Source organism: Ranitomeya imitator, chromosome 3 (genome assembly GCF_032444005.1).
Source record: "Ranitomeya imitator isolate aRanImi1 chromosome 3, aRanImi1.pri, whole genome shotgun sequence".
NCBI lineage: Eukaryota > Metazoa > Chordata > Amphibia > Anura > Dendrobatidae > Ranitomeya > Ranitomeya imitator.
Window position 1 is genome coordinate 846,494,116 of NC_091284.1, and position 15,200 is coordinate 846,509,315.

At 42.4% G+C, this 15,200-nt stretch overlaps 1 protein-coding gene across 1 annotated transcript in view; it reads right to left on the reverse strand.

Moving 5' to 3' along the window:
• LOC138671453 (aldehyde dehydrogenase family 3 member B1-like) overlaps positions 1–15,200 on the reverse strand; it is a 231,869-nt gene that overhangs the window by 2,053 nt on the left and 214,616 nt on the right. The window contains exon 9 of the mRNA XM_069759634.1: positions 1,363–1,462. Coding sequence (XP_069615735.1) covers positions 1,363–1,462 — 100 coding nt within the window. The remainder of the gene's footprint in view (positions 1–1,362; positions 1,463–15,200) is intronic.

Genomic DNA, 15,200 nt, shown 5'->3' on the forward strand with positions numbered 1-15,200 from the left:
ACCTGCATTTATGACTCAGCTTCCTTCCTGCCAAGATGATCAGGTTTTCCTGCAGAAAAAAAACGCAGCAAAAACGCCCTGTGTGAACTTACCCTAAAGCTGGGCTGAGATATACTTCTGAATGCCCTAGATGTTCACAATCACAGGCGGTTATTGCATATGCTTTGGCATTGTCCCAGATTCTCCTCCTACTGGATTGTAGTGTGGAACCGAATTGAAGTGATATATGGGCGCGATGTTCCTAGAGACCCGCTGATATGTAGATTAGGGTATGTGATGGAAATATTAGCGGATAACACGACTACAATTGCAATTGCAAGATTATTGTTTATTGCGAGGAAACTGATTGCAAGATACTGGATTAGAGAGGAACCTTCATCCAGACGGGTTTTATTATTCAAACCAACCATATAATCCAGTGTGAGAAAAGTATCTACACTAATTATGGCAGCCATGGTTGTATGGGAATAATTACTGTGTTATTAGTGTATAATACTGGATTGTACAACATATGAAAATTGGAACTCTGTTTTAATCTTGCTAAATATGGACAAATTATTGTTTGCTCCTGATGTGGTCTCCGGAAGGGGGGGAGGGGGGTCTATTCTTTTGGAAAACACAAAATGAGTATTGACACATGAGTTGTTGCAAACTTTGTTATGTTTAATAAAAATGTATCTGATTAAAAAAAAAATGTGCAGCCACTGTTTTATTTCTGTGTTTGGAGAGGAAAGACTCCAGACATGGCTCCAGGTGGAGCTGAAGACTCATGGTGGTCTGAGCGGAGGAATCCCACAGAGATAAGGGCTTTGCTATACTTATATCTTTTTGTTTTACCGTTATGCCAGAAAGGCCATGTTGATTTTATTAAACCCTGTCATGGTTTATGCTGTCCTATAATAAACCAGCAAGTGATTTACCCAATAAGAGTCAACCCCTCACAATACTTTGATCTATATTATTTGCATTAGGGCGGCACGGTGGCTCAGTGGTTAGCACAGCAGCCTTGCAGGGTTCAAACCCCACCACAGACATCTGCAAGGAGTTTGTATGTTCTCCCCGTGTTTTCGTGGGTTTCCTCCGGGTTCTCCGGTTTCCTCCCACATTCCAAAGACATACTGATAGGGAATTTAGATTGTGAGCCCCAATGTGTGTAAAGCGCTGCGGAATATGTTAGCGCTATATAAAAATAAAGATTATTATTATCATTGTTCGGTATATACCATGATTAATGGTGGAATTGTAGATCTAAGCAATGTGTGTACAGTTAGAAACTCAAGCAGCGTCCTCTGTTCTGTGCAAGAAGGACCTTCAGCAATCTGTACAGCCTGCACAAAAAGTAGAGAAGTAGAAAACACTTACCAATCCCTCCAAATGGCAGACTCGGAATGGAGTTGTGCATGATGCCATCATTAGCGCAGAAGCCGCCGCTGCTCGTCCTGCCCAGAAACTGGTGAACGATCTGTCAAGTAAAGTGCAGACAATTACCAGCAGTGTCCACGTCTTGGAGCCTCTGTACTCTGGTCCAAGACGTACAGGTATCCTCCACCTGGGACTTACAGCCAAACAACAACTCAGGTCAAGCATGGAACTAACGCGGCTTGCACAGATCCTGGACAAAATGATAAACTGAATCTGCCTAAAACCTGTCCAGCTATCATGAGGATCTTAATCTGCCTATCCAGAGCCTGTGTCATATGACTTTCATATGATAAACTGCATCTGACAACAATCTGGCCTGTATGTCTATCATAGACAAATTTGTGCTTGCCCAGAGCTGGGTCTGTATGAATACAAGTTAAATTGTGTATGTACAAATGCAAAAAGCATGTGAAACAAACATGGAGATTTGGAGCTGCTAACTAAAGAAGAGAGATATGATGTCATAGGCATCACGGAAACTTTGTGGGATGATACACATGATTGGAATACAAACCTTGAAGGCTACAACTTATTTATTAGAAACAGGATTAACAAGAAGGGAGGCGGTTTTGCATTGTATGTTAGGAAAGCGTATATCTTCACACAGATCCAAGAATCAGAGACTGGTAGCTCTGTAGAAACTGTTTGGGTAAACAAGGAGAGAAGAACAGAAAGGATACTATTGTAGGTGTTTACTAAAGGCCCCCGTTTCAGACTGAGGATGAACTCTTTTACATCAGATCTCTCTGTTCTTAAAAAACTATGACATAGTGATCATGGGAGATTTTAACTATCCAGATATTTGATGGGAATCTCTCAGGCAAAAGTAATTGGTCCAGAAAATTCTTATCTTCTCTTGCTGAAAACTTTATTTTTCAAAAGTAGACGCGAGAACAAGAGGATCTGCAATCTGGACCTAATTCTTACCAACAGGGAGGAAACGGTTAAGGAAGTAAAGGTGGCTGGGAATTTAGGGGCAGCGATCATGCTATCCTCAAATTTTGGATTACAAGAGGAGAATAACTGCGAGGACTCAGACTTTAACCCCTTCATGACCTTGGGATTTTTCATTTTTCCGTGTTCATTTTTCACTCCTCTCCTTCGCAGAGCCATAACTTTTTTAATTTTCCGTCAATCTGGCCATGCGAGGGCTTATTTTTTGCGGGACGAGTTGGACTTTTGAACGACATCATTGGTTTTAGCATGTCGTGTACTAGAAAACGGGAAAAAAATTCCAAGTGCGGTGAAATTGCAAAAAAAGTGCAATCCCACACTTGTTTTTTGTTTGGCTTTTTTGCTAGGTTCACTAAATGCTAAAACTGACTTGCCATTATGATTCTCCAGGTCAGTACGAGTTCATAGACACCTAACATGACTAGGTTATTTTTTACCTAAGTGGTTAAAAAAAATTCCAAACTTTGCTAAAAAAAAAAAAAAAATTGCGCCATTTTCCGATACTCGTAGCGTCTCCATTTTTCGTGATCTGGGGTCGGTTAAGGGCTTATTTTTTGCGTGCCGAGATGACGTTTTTAATGATAGCATTTTGGTGCAGATACGTTCTTTTGAGCGCCCGTTATTGCATTTTAATGCAATGTCGCGGTGACCTAAAAAACGTAATTCTGGCGTTTCAAATTTTTTTCTTGCTACGCCGTTTAGCGATAAGGTTAATGGTTTTTTTTAATTGATAGAACGGGCGATTCTGAGCGCGGCGATACCAAATATGTGTAGATTTGATTTTTTTTTATTGATTTATTTTGATTGGGGTGAAAGGGGGGTGATTTAAACTTTTATATTTTTTTTTATTTTTTTCACATTTTTTTAACTTTTTTTTTTTTTACTTTTGCCATGCTTCAATAGCCTCCATGGGAGGCTAGAAGCTGGCATAACGCGATCGGCTCTGCTACATAGCAGCGATCTGCTGATCGCTGCTATGTAGCAGAATTGCAGGTGTGCTGTGAGCGCCGACCACAGGGTGGCGCTCACAGCTACCGGCGATCAGTAACCATAGAGGTCTCAAGGACCTCTATGGTTACAATGTACAAGCATCGCCGACCTCCGATCATGTGACGGGGGTCGGCGATGACGTCATTTCCGGCCGCCCGGCCGGAAGCGGTAGTTAAATGCCGCTGTCTGCATTTGACAGCGGCATTTAACTAGTTAATAGGTGCGGGCAGATCGCGATTCTGCCCGCGCCTATTACGGGCACATGTCAGCTGTTCAAAACAGCTGACATGTCCCGGCTTTGATGCGGGCTCACCGCGGAGCCCTGCATCAAAGCAGGGGATCTGACCTCGGATGTACTATCCCGTCCGAGGTCAGAAAGGGGTTAAGGTTGGACTTCATAAGGCAGATTTTGTTGGACTCAGAAAGAGGGTAGGAGAGGTCCAATGGCCGGATGTTCTAAAGGACAGAAATGTCCAAGAAGGATGGTAGATTTTGCTAAATGAAATTTTCACCGCACAATTGGTAACAATCCCAAAAAGGAAGAATTGGAAGCATTTAAAGAGACCAAGATGGATGAACACAGAACTTAATTACTTGTTAAAGAGGAAAAAAAATATATGTATATAAACTGGAAAGAGGAGGACATATCTAAAGACGAATATAATGATACCTGCAGGGAATGGAGGGCAAGGGTTAAAGCCAGTAATGAAGTGAAGTTTGCAAGGGAGACCAAAAGCAGCAAAAAGGATTTTGGGGGGTTTGTCAAAAGCAAATCGAAGGAATAAAAGAATCCACAATATCTATAAACCGAGAGATGGTGAGAGAACACTGAGCTAATTTACATGAATTTACATCTCCTGGTCCAGATGAATTATATCCTAGGGTACTCAATCTGAATACTTTTCTGCCCAACGATGACAGAAGTATTCTCGGAGTGATAACTTTATTGGCTAACCAGATGTGAAGAGCAGAACAAAAAAGATTACCTCAATGAACAAAAATAAAAAAAAGAATTTGTGATAAATATTCACCTGTCCATTCAAGGACATTTTAGCTATAGTATGAAATCCTGTTTTTCCAGTCTGTGGAATTGCCTTTGTACTGTTTGTTGTGAAACTGCCGCCCACAAAACTGTTTTCTTTTCTTTTCTTTCTTTCCTGTTTTGTCTCTTTGTTTAAACATGCAAAACTTGTATAACCACTAAACCTGCTGAAACAACTATATAAAGAAGGGATAGCAGCTTGAAGGCAGGCGTGCTTCAGAGACTTCCCAGTGATACACTATACAAGACGTGTCTTGTGTATTATTTCTGGTGATTCTCCACTTCCAAAGGCTGCTCCGACTGAGTGTGATCCCGACATTTCCTGGCGCCTGAACAGGGACCCGAGGTCTGTGTATTCCTTCAAGAACACCGGCAGAATACGAACGAAAAGAGAATCTGGGATAATGGACGGCAGATGAACAAAAACCTGGCCAGGTAAGAGACACTGTTAGATCTCTTATATCTGCCCTGCACTGTCCGTAAGATTTTCTGTGTCGTGTTCTTTAGCGGGTAGTTCTAGTAGAGGAGGATACCTATAGCTCGGGTTCTTGAACTATTTAGGAATTGATCACCTCACGGAGTACGGCATTGAATGAGAGTGAATGTGAATAGAAGGTGTGTGGAAGTTGGGAATAGCCCTATAAGCCGCCCAGGGGGTTGAAACAGAAGAAGTGACTGTCCCACTGGGCAACGTGGTTGCGTCCTTTCGGGGAGACCTCCGCGCCTATGTTCAATCTCTGATCCTGTCTTTGACAAAAACCTGGTGACGGATAAGTGTATGATAGTATGAGCCCAGGACAGATAAATTAGCCTGGGACAAGAATACGTTGTGTGTGATAGTATAAGCCCAGGACAGATAAATTAGCCTGGGACAAGATACGTTGTATGTTCTTTTTCTTTTTCGGTCTGGTTGCATTTGTGTTGTTTGCTATAGGTGTAGGAATCAGGATTTTCTTACATCAACACAGTTTAAACATCCTAGCTCCTTAGGAAGAAGGTAACGAGGTATTCTCATACCCAAACGCCACCTAGGGCAAGAAAAAGACACCCTAGCTCCTTAGGAAGAAGGTAACGAGGTATTCTCATACCCAAACGCCACCTAGGGCAAGAAAAAGACATCCTAGCTCCTTAGGAAGAAGGTAACGAGGTATTCTCATACCCAAACGCCACCTAGGGCAAAAAAGCTCAGGATAAGAAAATGGGGAATAAGCAAACAAAGTCGGAACCAGAAGAATTAGATATCTATACTATCATAAAGGAGAGAAGTGGTGAAGATGCCACTAAGGGGCTGAAAAAGATTTTTAGTAAGTTTGGAGTTACTAGGGCAGAAGCTTTTAGTAGAAAACTATGGGAAGGAATTCAGGAAAGGAAAAAAGGCATAATCAGAGACAAGAAATGGATAGATCAGATCCAAGCATTGATTGATGTCTCTAGGGTAGCAGAAAATGAGGGATGGACATATAATCAACAGAGTAAAAAGTGGTGTATTAGACCCACAGGCTGTGGAGAAAAACAAAATGTGGAATCTAAAAATACCCCACCCCCATACCTTAACCCACATGCCCCATCTTTTCTCCAAACACCACCTCAAAGTTTAGCCGGACCAGGAGGATGGGTATGTCCGCACTGTGGACAACAAAATCCAGACTGGAGAAATGATTGCCTAGCCTGTGGTACACCTAGACATGGCGCTGTACTTGCCCCTGTTAGGGTAGTACCAAGACCCTTTAGGGAACCTGGTGCTGACGGAGTAATGGGAACTAGATATCACCAAACTCGACAATATTTCCCTTGGTCCCCCGCTGAAGGCATGTCTCTCTTGCATAACGCACCAGATCCCACCCAGTGTCCAGTTAGATTTGCACAATATATACAGCAAATTATGCAGACTCACGCTGGAGTTTGGGCAGATGGAGAAGAATTATGTAGAATGAAAATGACTCCTGGACTCTTCCAGGAGCTATTAGCGAATCTACAGGTACATAGGCCCCAAGCAGGAGATGGTGCCTTACAAACGATAGAATCAGGTACACAATTTGTAGATCACTTAATGGTTTTCATGAGGGAGAGACAGAGGCAGAGAGGAACAACGGGAGTGGTGGCTCAGAAATCTGGACAATCAGTAGACGAATATTATCTAAGTGTAGAAAATAATTTCAGAGATGAAGGCAGGGATTCAAGCTTCAGGAGGCTAATTTGCATATTCCAGGTGCCTTCTGGGAGAAGCGAAGTCTCCCTAAGCTAGAAGATCGTTGGGTACAGCCAGGACCAGCTGCTTGAATTTTTGCCTGTAGGACATTATTGCAAGAAAGCTTGGCTGAGTAGATTACACAAGAAGGAAAACACACAGCAAGTCAGCAGGATCTAGGAGCAACATGGCAGATGTGACAACCTACATGGTGAGCTGCAGCATGTGCTACATGTTCACAGACCGACCAGAAGAAGAATCCAATTTCACCTGTCAGAAGTGTAGACTAGTGGCCCTTTTAGAAGAAAAGGTGCGGGGTCTGGAAGAAAGAATAGCAACTTTGAAACTCATCAAAGAGAATGAAGACTTTCTAGACAGAACAGAAGCATCTCTACTGGTCACAGAAGGTGCAAAAAGTGTCAGAGAACCTCCAAAAGCAGATGAGTGGAAGCATGTGACCAAAAGAAGCAAGAAGACCATGGAGAAATCACCAACCACACAACTGAAGAACCGATATCAAATCTTTGTAGAGGATGAAGATGGCACACCTAAGAATGAAGCAATACCAGCAAGCAAAAAAGAAAAGGGCACACAGCAACAAGTGACAGCAAAAAGTACAGCCAAGAAGCAACGAAGAGTGGTGGTGGTGGGAGACTCACTACTGAGAGGCTCAGAAGCAGCCATCTGCAGACCGGACATAACTGCAAGAGAAGTATGCTGCCTTCCAGGTGCGATGATCAAGGATGTGACCGATAGGATACCAAAGCTCTTCAGCTCCAAGGACGTCCACCCATTTCTTCTGATACATGTTGGCACCAATGACACGGCAAGGAAGGACCTACCGACAATCTGCAAGGACTTTGAAGAGTTGGGGAAGAAAGTAAAGGAACTGGATGCACAGGTAGTTTTTTCTTCTATCCTTCCAGTAGACGGGCATGGCACCAGGAGATGGAACAGGATCCTTGATGCAAACAACTGGCTAAGACGATGGTGCAGACAACAAGGATTTGGATTCCTGGACCACGGTGTGAATTACTGGTATGATGGACTCCTCGCCAGAGACGGACTACACCTCAACAAACCTGGGAAACACACATTCGCCAGAAGACTCGCTACACTCATCAGGAGGGCGTTAAACTAGAAGAAGAGGGGACGGGAAGAAAAACATTAGACTCGAACAAAGACGACCCAGGAAAACATACTCAGAAGGGAGGTAAGAACATTTCTAAAACAATCCACAGTGAGGAGATTGGAACAAAACAAAATCCTCTAAACTGCATGCTCGCAAACGCCAGAAGCCTGACAAACAAGATGGAAGAACTAGAAGCAGAAATATCTACAGGTAACTTTGACATAGTGGGAATAACCGAGACATGGTTAGATGAAAGCTATGACTGGGCAGTTAACTTACAGGGTTACAGTCTGTTTAGAAAGGATCGTAAAAATCGGAGAGGAGGAGGGGTTTGTCTCTATGTAAAGTCTTGTCTAAAGTCCACTTTAAGGGAGGATATTAGCGAAGGGAATGAGGATGTCGAGTCCATATGGGTTGAAATTCATGGAGGGAAAAATGGTAACAAAATTCTCATTGGGGTCTGTTACAAACCCCCAAATATAACAGAAACCATGGAAAGTCTACTTCTAAAGCAGATAGATGAAGCTGCAACCCATAATGAGGTCCTGGTTATGGGGGACTTTAACTACCCGGATATTAACTGGGAAACAGAAACCTGTGAAACCCATAAAGGCAACAGGTTTCTGCTAACAACCAAGAAAAATTATCTTTCACAATTGGTGCAGAATCCAACCAGAGGAGCAGCACTTTTAGACCTAATACTATCTAATAGACCTGACAGAATAACAAATCTGCAGGTGGTTGGGCATTTAGGAAATAGCGACCACAATATTGTGCAGTTTCACCTGTCTTTCACTAGGGGGACTTGTCAGGGAGTCACAAAAACACTGAACTTTAGGAAGGCAAAGTTTGACCAGCTTAGAGATGCCCTTAATCTGGTAGACTGGGACAATATCCTCAGAAATAAGAATACAGATAATAAATGGGAAATGTGTAAGAACATCCTAAATAGGCACTGTAAGCGGTTTATACCTTGTGGGAATAAAAGGACTAGAAATAGGAAAAACCCAATGTGGCTAAACAAAGAAGTAAGACAGGCAATTAACAGTAAAAAGAAAGCATTTGCACTACTAAAGCAGGATGGCACCATTGAAGCTCTAAAAAACTATAGGGAGAAAAATACTTTATCTAAAAAACTAATTAAAGCTGCCAAAAAGGAAACAGAGAAGCACATTGCTAAGGAGAGTAAAACTAATCCCAAACTGTTCTTCAACTATATCAATAGTAAAAGAATAAAAACTGAAAATGTAGGCCCCTTAAAAAATAGTGAGGAAAGAATGGTTGTAGATGACGAGGAAAAAGCTAACATATTAAACACCTTCTTCTCCACGGTATTCACGGTGGAAAATGAAATGCTAGGTGAAATCCCAAGAAACAATGAAAACCCTATATTAAGGGTCACCAATCTAACCCAAGAAGAGGTGCGAAACCGGCTAAATAAGATTAAAATAGATAAATCTCCGGGTCCGGATGGCATACACCCACGAGTACTAAGAGAACTAAGTAATGTAATAGATAAACCATTATTTCTTATTTTTAGGGACTCTATAGCGACGGGGTCTGTTCCGCAGGACTGGCGCATAGCAAATGTGGTGCCAATATTCAAAAAGGGCTCTAAAAGTGAACCTGGAAATTATAGGCCAGTAAGTCTAACCTCTATTGTTGGTAAAATATTTGAAGGGTTTCTGAGGGATGTTATTCTGGATTATCTCAATGAGAATAACTGTTTAACTCCATATCAGCATGGGTTTATGAGAAATCGCTCCTGTCAAACCAATCTAATCAGTTTTTATGAAGAGGTAAGCTATAGGCTGGACCACGGTGAGTCATTGGACGTGGTATATCTCGATTTTTCCAAAGCGTTTGATACCGTGCCGCACAAGAGGTTGGTACACAAAATGAGAATGCTTGGTCTGGGGGAAAATGTGTGTAAATGGGTTAGTAACTGGCTTAGTGATAGAAAGCAGAGGGTGGTTATAAATGGTATAGTCTCTAACTGGGTCGCTGTGACCAGTGGGGACCGCAGGGGTCAGTATTGGGACCTGTTCTCTTCAACATATTCATTAATGATCTGGTAGAAGGTTTACACAGTAAAATATCGATATTTGCAGATGATACAAAACTATGTAAAGCAGTTAATACAAGAGAAGATAGTATTCTGCTACAGATGGATCTGGATAAGTTGGAAACTTGGGCTGAAAGGTGGCAGATGAGGTTTAACAATGATAAATGTAAGGTTATACACATGGGAAGAAGGAATCAATATCACCATTACACACTGAACGGGAAACCACTGGGTAAATCTGACAGGGAGAAGGACTTGGGGATCCTAGTTAATGATAAACTTACCTGGAGCAGCCAGTGCCAGGCAGCAGCTGCCAAGGCAAACAGGATCATGGGGTGCATTAAAAGAGGTCTGGATACACATGATGAGAGCATTATACTGCCTCTGTACAAATCCCTAGTTAGACCGCACATGGAGTACTGTGTCCAGTTTTGGGCACCGGTGCTCAGGAAGGATATAATGGAACTAGAGAGAGTACAAAGGAGGGCAACAAAATTAATAAAGGGGATGGGAGAACTACAATACCCAGATAGATTAGCGAAATTAGGATTATTTAGTCTAGAAAAAAGACGACTGAGGGGCGATCTAATAACCATGTATAAGTATATAAGGGGACAATACAAATATCTCGCTGAGGATCTGTTTATACCAAGGAAGGTGACGGGCACAAGGGGGCATTCTTTGCGTCTGGAGGAGAGAAGGTTTTTCCACCAACATAGAAGAGGATTCTTTACTGTTAGGGCAGTGAGAATCTGGAATTGCTTGCCTGAGGAGGTGGTGATGGCGAACTCAGTCGAGGGGTTCAAGAGAGGCCTGGATGTCTTCCTGGAGCAGAACAATATTGTATCATACAATTAGGTTCTGTAGAAGGACGTAGATCTGGGTATTTATTATGATGGAATATAGGCTGAACTGGATGGACAAATGTCTTTTTTCGGCCTTACTAACTATGTTACTATGGATCTAACCGCTCCAGGAATGATGAGGTTAGTTACAAAAACCTTTATAGATGGATTGTCTCCAAAAGTGAAGGAAAAGCTTAAGGCCGCAACCCCTGATTGGAGAACCTTGGAAGACCCACACCTGGCTAGACAGAAAGCTGTAGGGATAGAAATGGACTTAAGAGAAAATTCTAAGCCAGTAAGAATTGCACAGGCTAATACTGGCTCTGCTAATCAAAAGTTTACTTGTCATTACTGTAAGAAGCCAGGACATTTCCAAAGGGAATGTAGGAAGAGAAAAGCAGATATAGATTCAGGAACCTTTGTACCCAAAAATAGGATAAATAACCCAGTGCCTGATCAAACAGACAGCTCAGAATGACTGAAAGTTATGCAGGTCTCTCTTCCTTCTAGAAGACCAATAATACAAGTTGAAGTTGAGGGTAAAAATGTACCTTTTCTGATAGATACGGGAGCAACATCCTCCATTTTAAATCAGGACTTTTTACCATATCCTGACAATATATCCTCAAAGGTTACATATGCAGAAGGGTATGATGGTAAAATTCAGGCGTTGCCCTTTACAAAACCTTTAAATGTGAGCTTTGGCCCTGAAACTTTTGTATCCAAATTTTTATTTGCTAAAGGTGCACCTACCTGCTTGTTGGGTACTGATGTCTTAAGTAAAATGCATGCAAACATCCATTTTAGAGAAGATGGCACAGTTATGCTGACCATCCCTGAAGATGCAGAAACTCTGGAACCATATGTTAGAATACAGGCAATGGAGGATTTTCCCGAAATTTACACTCAACAAGCAAAAATTGACTTGTCTCGGGTTCCTGACAGCCTATGGGCAAAAGGAGACACTGATGTAGGATTTTTATCAGTAGCTCCTAAACTGTTAGAAACTGCCCCGGGAACCATATTACCTCAGCTTAGGCAATACCCCATCAGCGCCCAGCAAGAACAGGCGATTTCTCAACAAATTCAGGATTATGTGTTACAAGGTGTTTTGGTAGAAATCAGGTCACCCGCCAATACACCCTTATATCCTGTTAAAAAGAAAGTGTCCTCCAAAGAAACTATGGTGAAATATCGCATGGTGCACGACTTACGGGAAATCAATAAGGTTTTGGCACCGGTCACCCCTGTGGTACCGAATCCTCATACCTTACTGTCTCAAATTCCCAGCACTGCTGCATATTTTACGGTAATTGACTTATCAAACGCATTTTTTTCTGTGCCACTACATAAGAACTGTTGGCATTTGTTTGCCTTTACATTCAAGGGTAAACAATTAGCATGGACAAGATTGCCACAAGGTATGGGACACTCACCAACTTTGTAATCTGAAGCAATGCAGACCGTGCTAAAAAATGTCATCCCAGAACCAGGAGTAGTCATTCTACAGTATGTAGATGACTTACTTATTTGTTGCCCTGATGAGCAGACGGCAGTTACCTCAACTGTTAATTTCTTAATTTTCCTGGCGCAAGAAGGCTGTAAAGTAAATAGACAGAAACTCCAGGCTTGTCAACAAACAGTCGTGTTTTTAGGTCACTGCATATCACAGGGCATCAGACACCTCACACCTCAACGTACGGAAGCCATACGTAACATGCTTGAACCCAGGAATCACAAACAGCTGCGTGCTTTCCTAGGTATTGTTTCACACTGTAGACAGTGGATCATACATGCAAGTCAACTCATGCAGCCTTTATATGACTGTATTGCCAACACACCATATTCACTCAGTGAAGAGGCTAAACAGTCATTTTCCTCTTTGAAAACAGCACTGGTATCAGCTCCGGCTTTGGGACTCCCAGACTACACTAAACCTTTTCAATTGATGGCAGCTGAGATATCCTCACATGCTACAGGGGTGCTCACACAAAAACATGGAAACAAACAGAGACCTGTGGCATACATATCAGCTCATCTGGACCCTGTAGCTAGAGCCGCACCTTCTTGTGTAAGAGTAGTAGCCGCAATGTTATTAGATAAAGCTTCTGAGATTGTTCTTGATCACCCACTTCTAGTTCAGACCACTCATGATGTACATGGCATTCTTAACCAGGTCCAACCTAAACATATTTCAATGGCCAGACACCTCCGTCTCCAATGTTCCCTACTACTGCCGCCCAACATTTCCTTTGCCAGGATTCAGACTCTTAATCTCGCGTCTTTGCTCCCTTTAGAGTCTGAGGGGGGTACCATACCTGAGGAAACTGCACTCTCCAACTCCTTTGACCCATCAAAGTCAATGCATGATTGTGTACAATTAATGGAACAAGAGACTCAGGGCTTATGTAATGTACGTGACAAGCCACTCTGTAATGCTACATTTGAACTTTTCATAGATGGCAGTAGATATGCAGATATGAATGGACAATTTCATACAGGTCATGCGGTAGTAACTCAGCATGAAGTGCTGAAAGCAGAACCTCTCCCTGCTAATCAGTCTGCACAAGAAGCAGAACTTACGGCATTAGTTGAAGCTCTAAAAATAGCCAAAGATCAGACAGCAAACATATACACTGATTCTAGATATGCACATGGCATTATTTTCGATTTTGGCGTAATATGGAGAGCCAGAGGTTATATGACTGCTTCAGGCCAACCTGTTAAACATGCCTCCCTCATTAGGCAGATTCTGGAGGCAGCACAAGAAACTAAAGAAATAGCGGTGATAAAGGTAGCTGCACATGTGAGACTCGACACCGAGGAAGCCAGGGGTAACGATAAAGCCGATAAGGCAGCAAAACAGGCAGCACGTAAACCCTTACATCATGCCCACACACTAGATAGCTCTGAAGATGATGAGGAAAGATTGAAGGAAGCTCAGAAACAGGTAGACGACGAAGAACGAGGGCAGTGGCAGAAAAAAGGGGCAGAAGATCAGCAAGGATTATGGAAAAAAGGAACTTTGTTGTGTTTACCCAGAGCCTGGTACCCCGCAGTGGCAAGTGACCTCCACCTACCCACGCATGTGTCGGCAAATGGTATGACGCTCAAGGTAAAAGAAAGGTGGTTGGCTCCAGGTTTTGGTAATTTTGCTCGGAACATGTGTGCTGCATGCGCTATATGCCTGGCACACAATCCAGGTCAGGCCATTAAAACCCCAACCAAGCATCATGTAAGACCACTGTATCCCTTTCAAAGACTCCAGATCGACTACATCCAACTTCCTAGGTACAATGGATACGAATATGTGCTTGTGTGTGTGGACATGTTCTCAGGGTGGCCAGAGGCTTATCCAGTTCGTAAAGCCTCAGCAAAAACTACTGCCATTAAAATAGCACATGAACTGATACCCCGTTACGGCATGCCTGAGGTGATCGAGTCAGATAGGGGTACCCATTTTACTGGGGAAATATTCCAGAATGTTATGAAAATGTTGGGAGTAGAAAACCAGTTTCACACTCCATATCATCCACAGAGTTCAGGTAAAGTGGAAAGATTAAATGGGACAATAAAATAAAAAATCCAGAAGGCCATGGCAGAAACAGGAAAGCCTTGGACCGAGTGTCTACCACTTGCCCTGTATTCCATCCGAAACACCCCAAGGGGGAAGGCTAAGCTGTCACCACATGAGATTCTTTTTGGTAGAGCAGCAAATTTGGGTTGTTATTTTCCACAACAACTGATGTTGAATACTGAGACTTTAACTGCTTATGTACAAGAATTACAAAAACGTTTAACTAAAGTGCATTCGCAAGTTTTTGCTTCCCTTCCAGATCCAGAAAATCTCGAAGGAGGCCACAAGTTGGAACCTGGTGATCAAGTCTACGTGAAAAGACACACCAGAAAGACTCTGGAACCGAGATTTGACGGACCTTTCCAAGTCCTGTTAACAACTCCAACAGCAGTCAAGCTTGAAGGAAAGGCATCATGGATACATGCAAGCCGTGCCCAAGCACACACTATATAAAAGAGCTGCAGATAACTCACCACGTCCCTCGGGGAGGCCGCATATAGTACAAATGGGAATTCCCAACAAAATTGCTAGTACCATTTTTATTTATCCTATGTTAACACAAATGTGGGATAAATTAGTTAGAGCCACGGATTATCTAGATGATCAGATTTGGGATATATTGGACATATTAAATACTAGTATAGCTGTACAGAATCAGCTTATAATAGTCGTCAACCAACATACCCTGGTATTGGATTACCTAACTGCCTCACAAGGGGGTATGTGTCAAATCATCGGACCCACCTGCTGTCATTATATAGACCCGAATAGTACTATGAGTAGGAGATTTAAATTAAAAGACGTACAACGACTCAGGGATCAGTATGACAAAGACAATGACCAAAATAAGGATAGCTGGTGGTCAGATACCTTTTCTTTTCTTAACCCGGCCAATTGGTTCAGAGGGATCGGTGGGTGGGTTACCGGGATTATGCAAAGCCTAATACATACAGTTATGGTTATTGTAATTATATATGTATTGTTC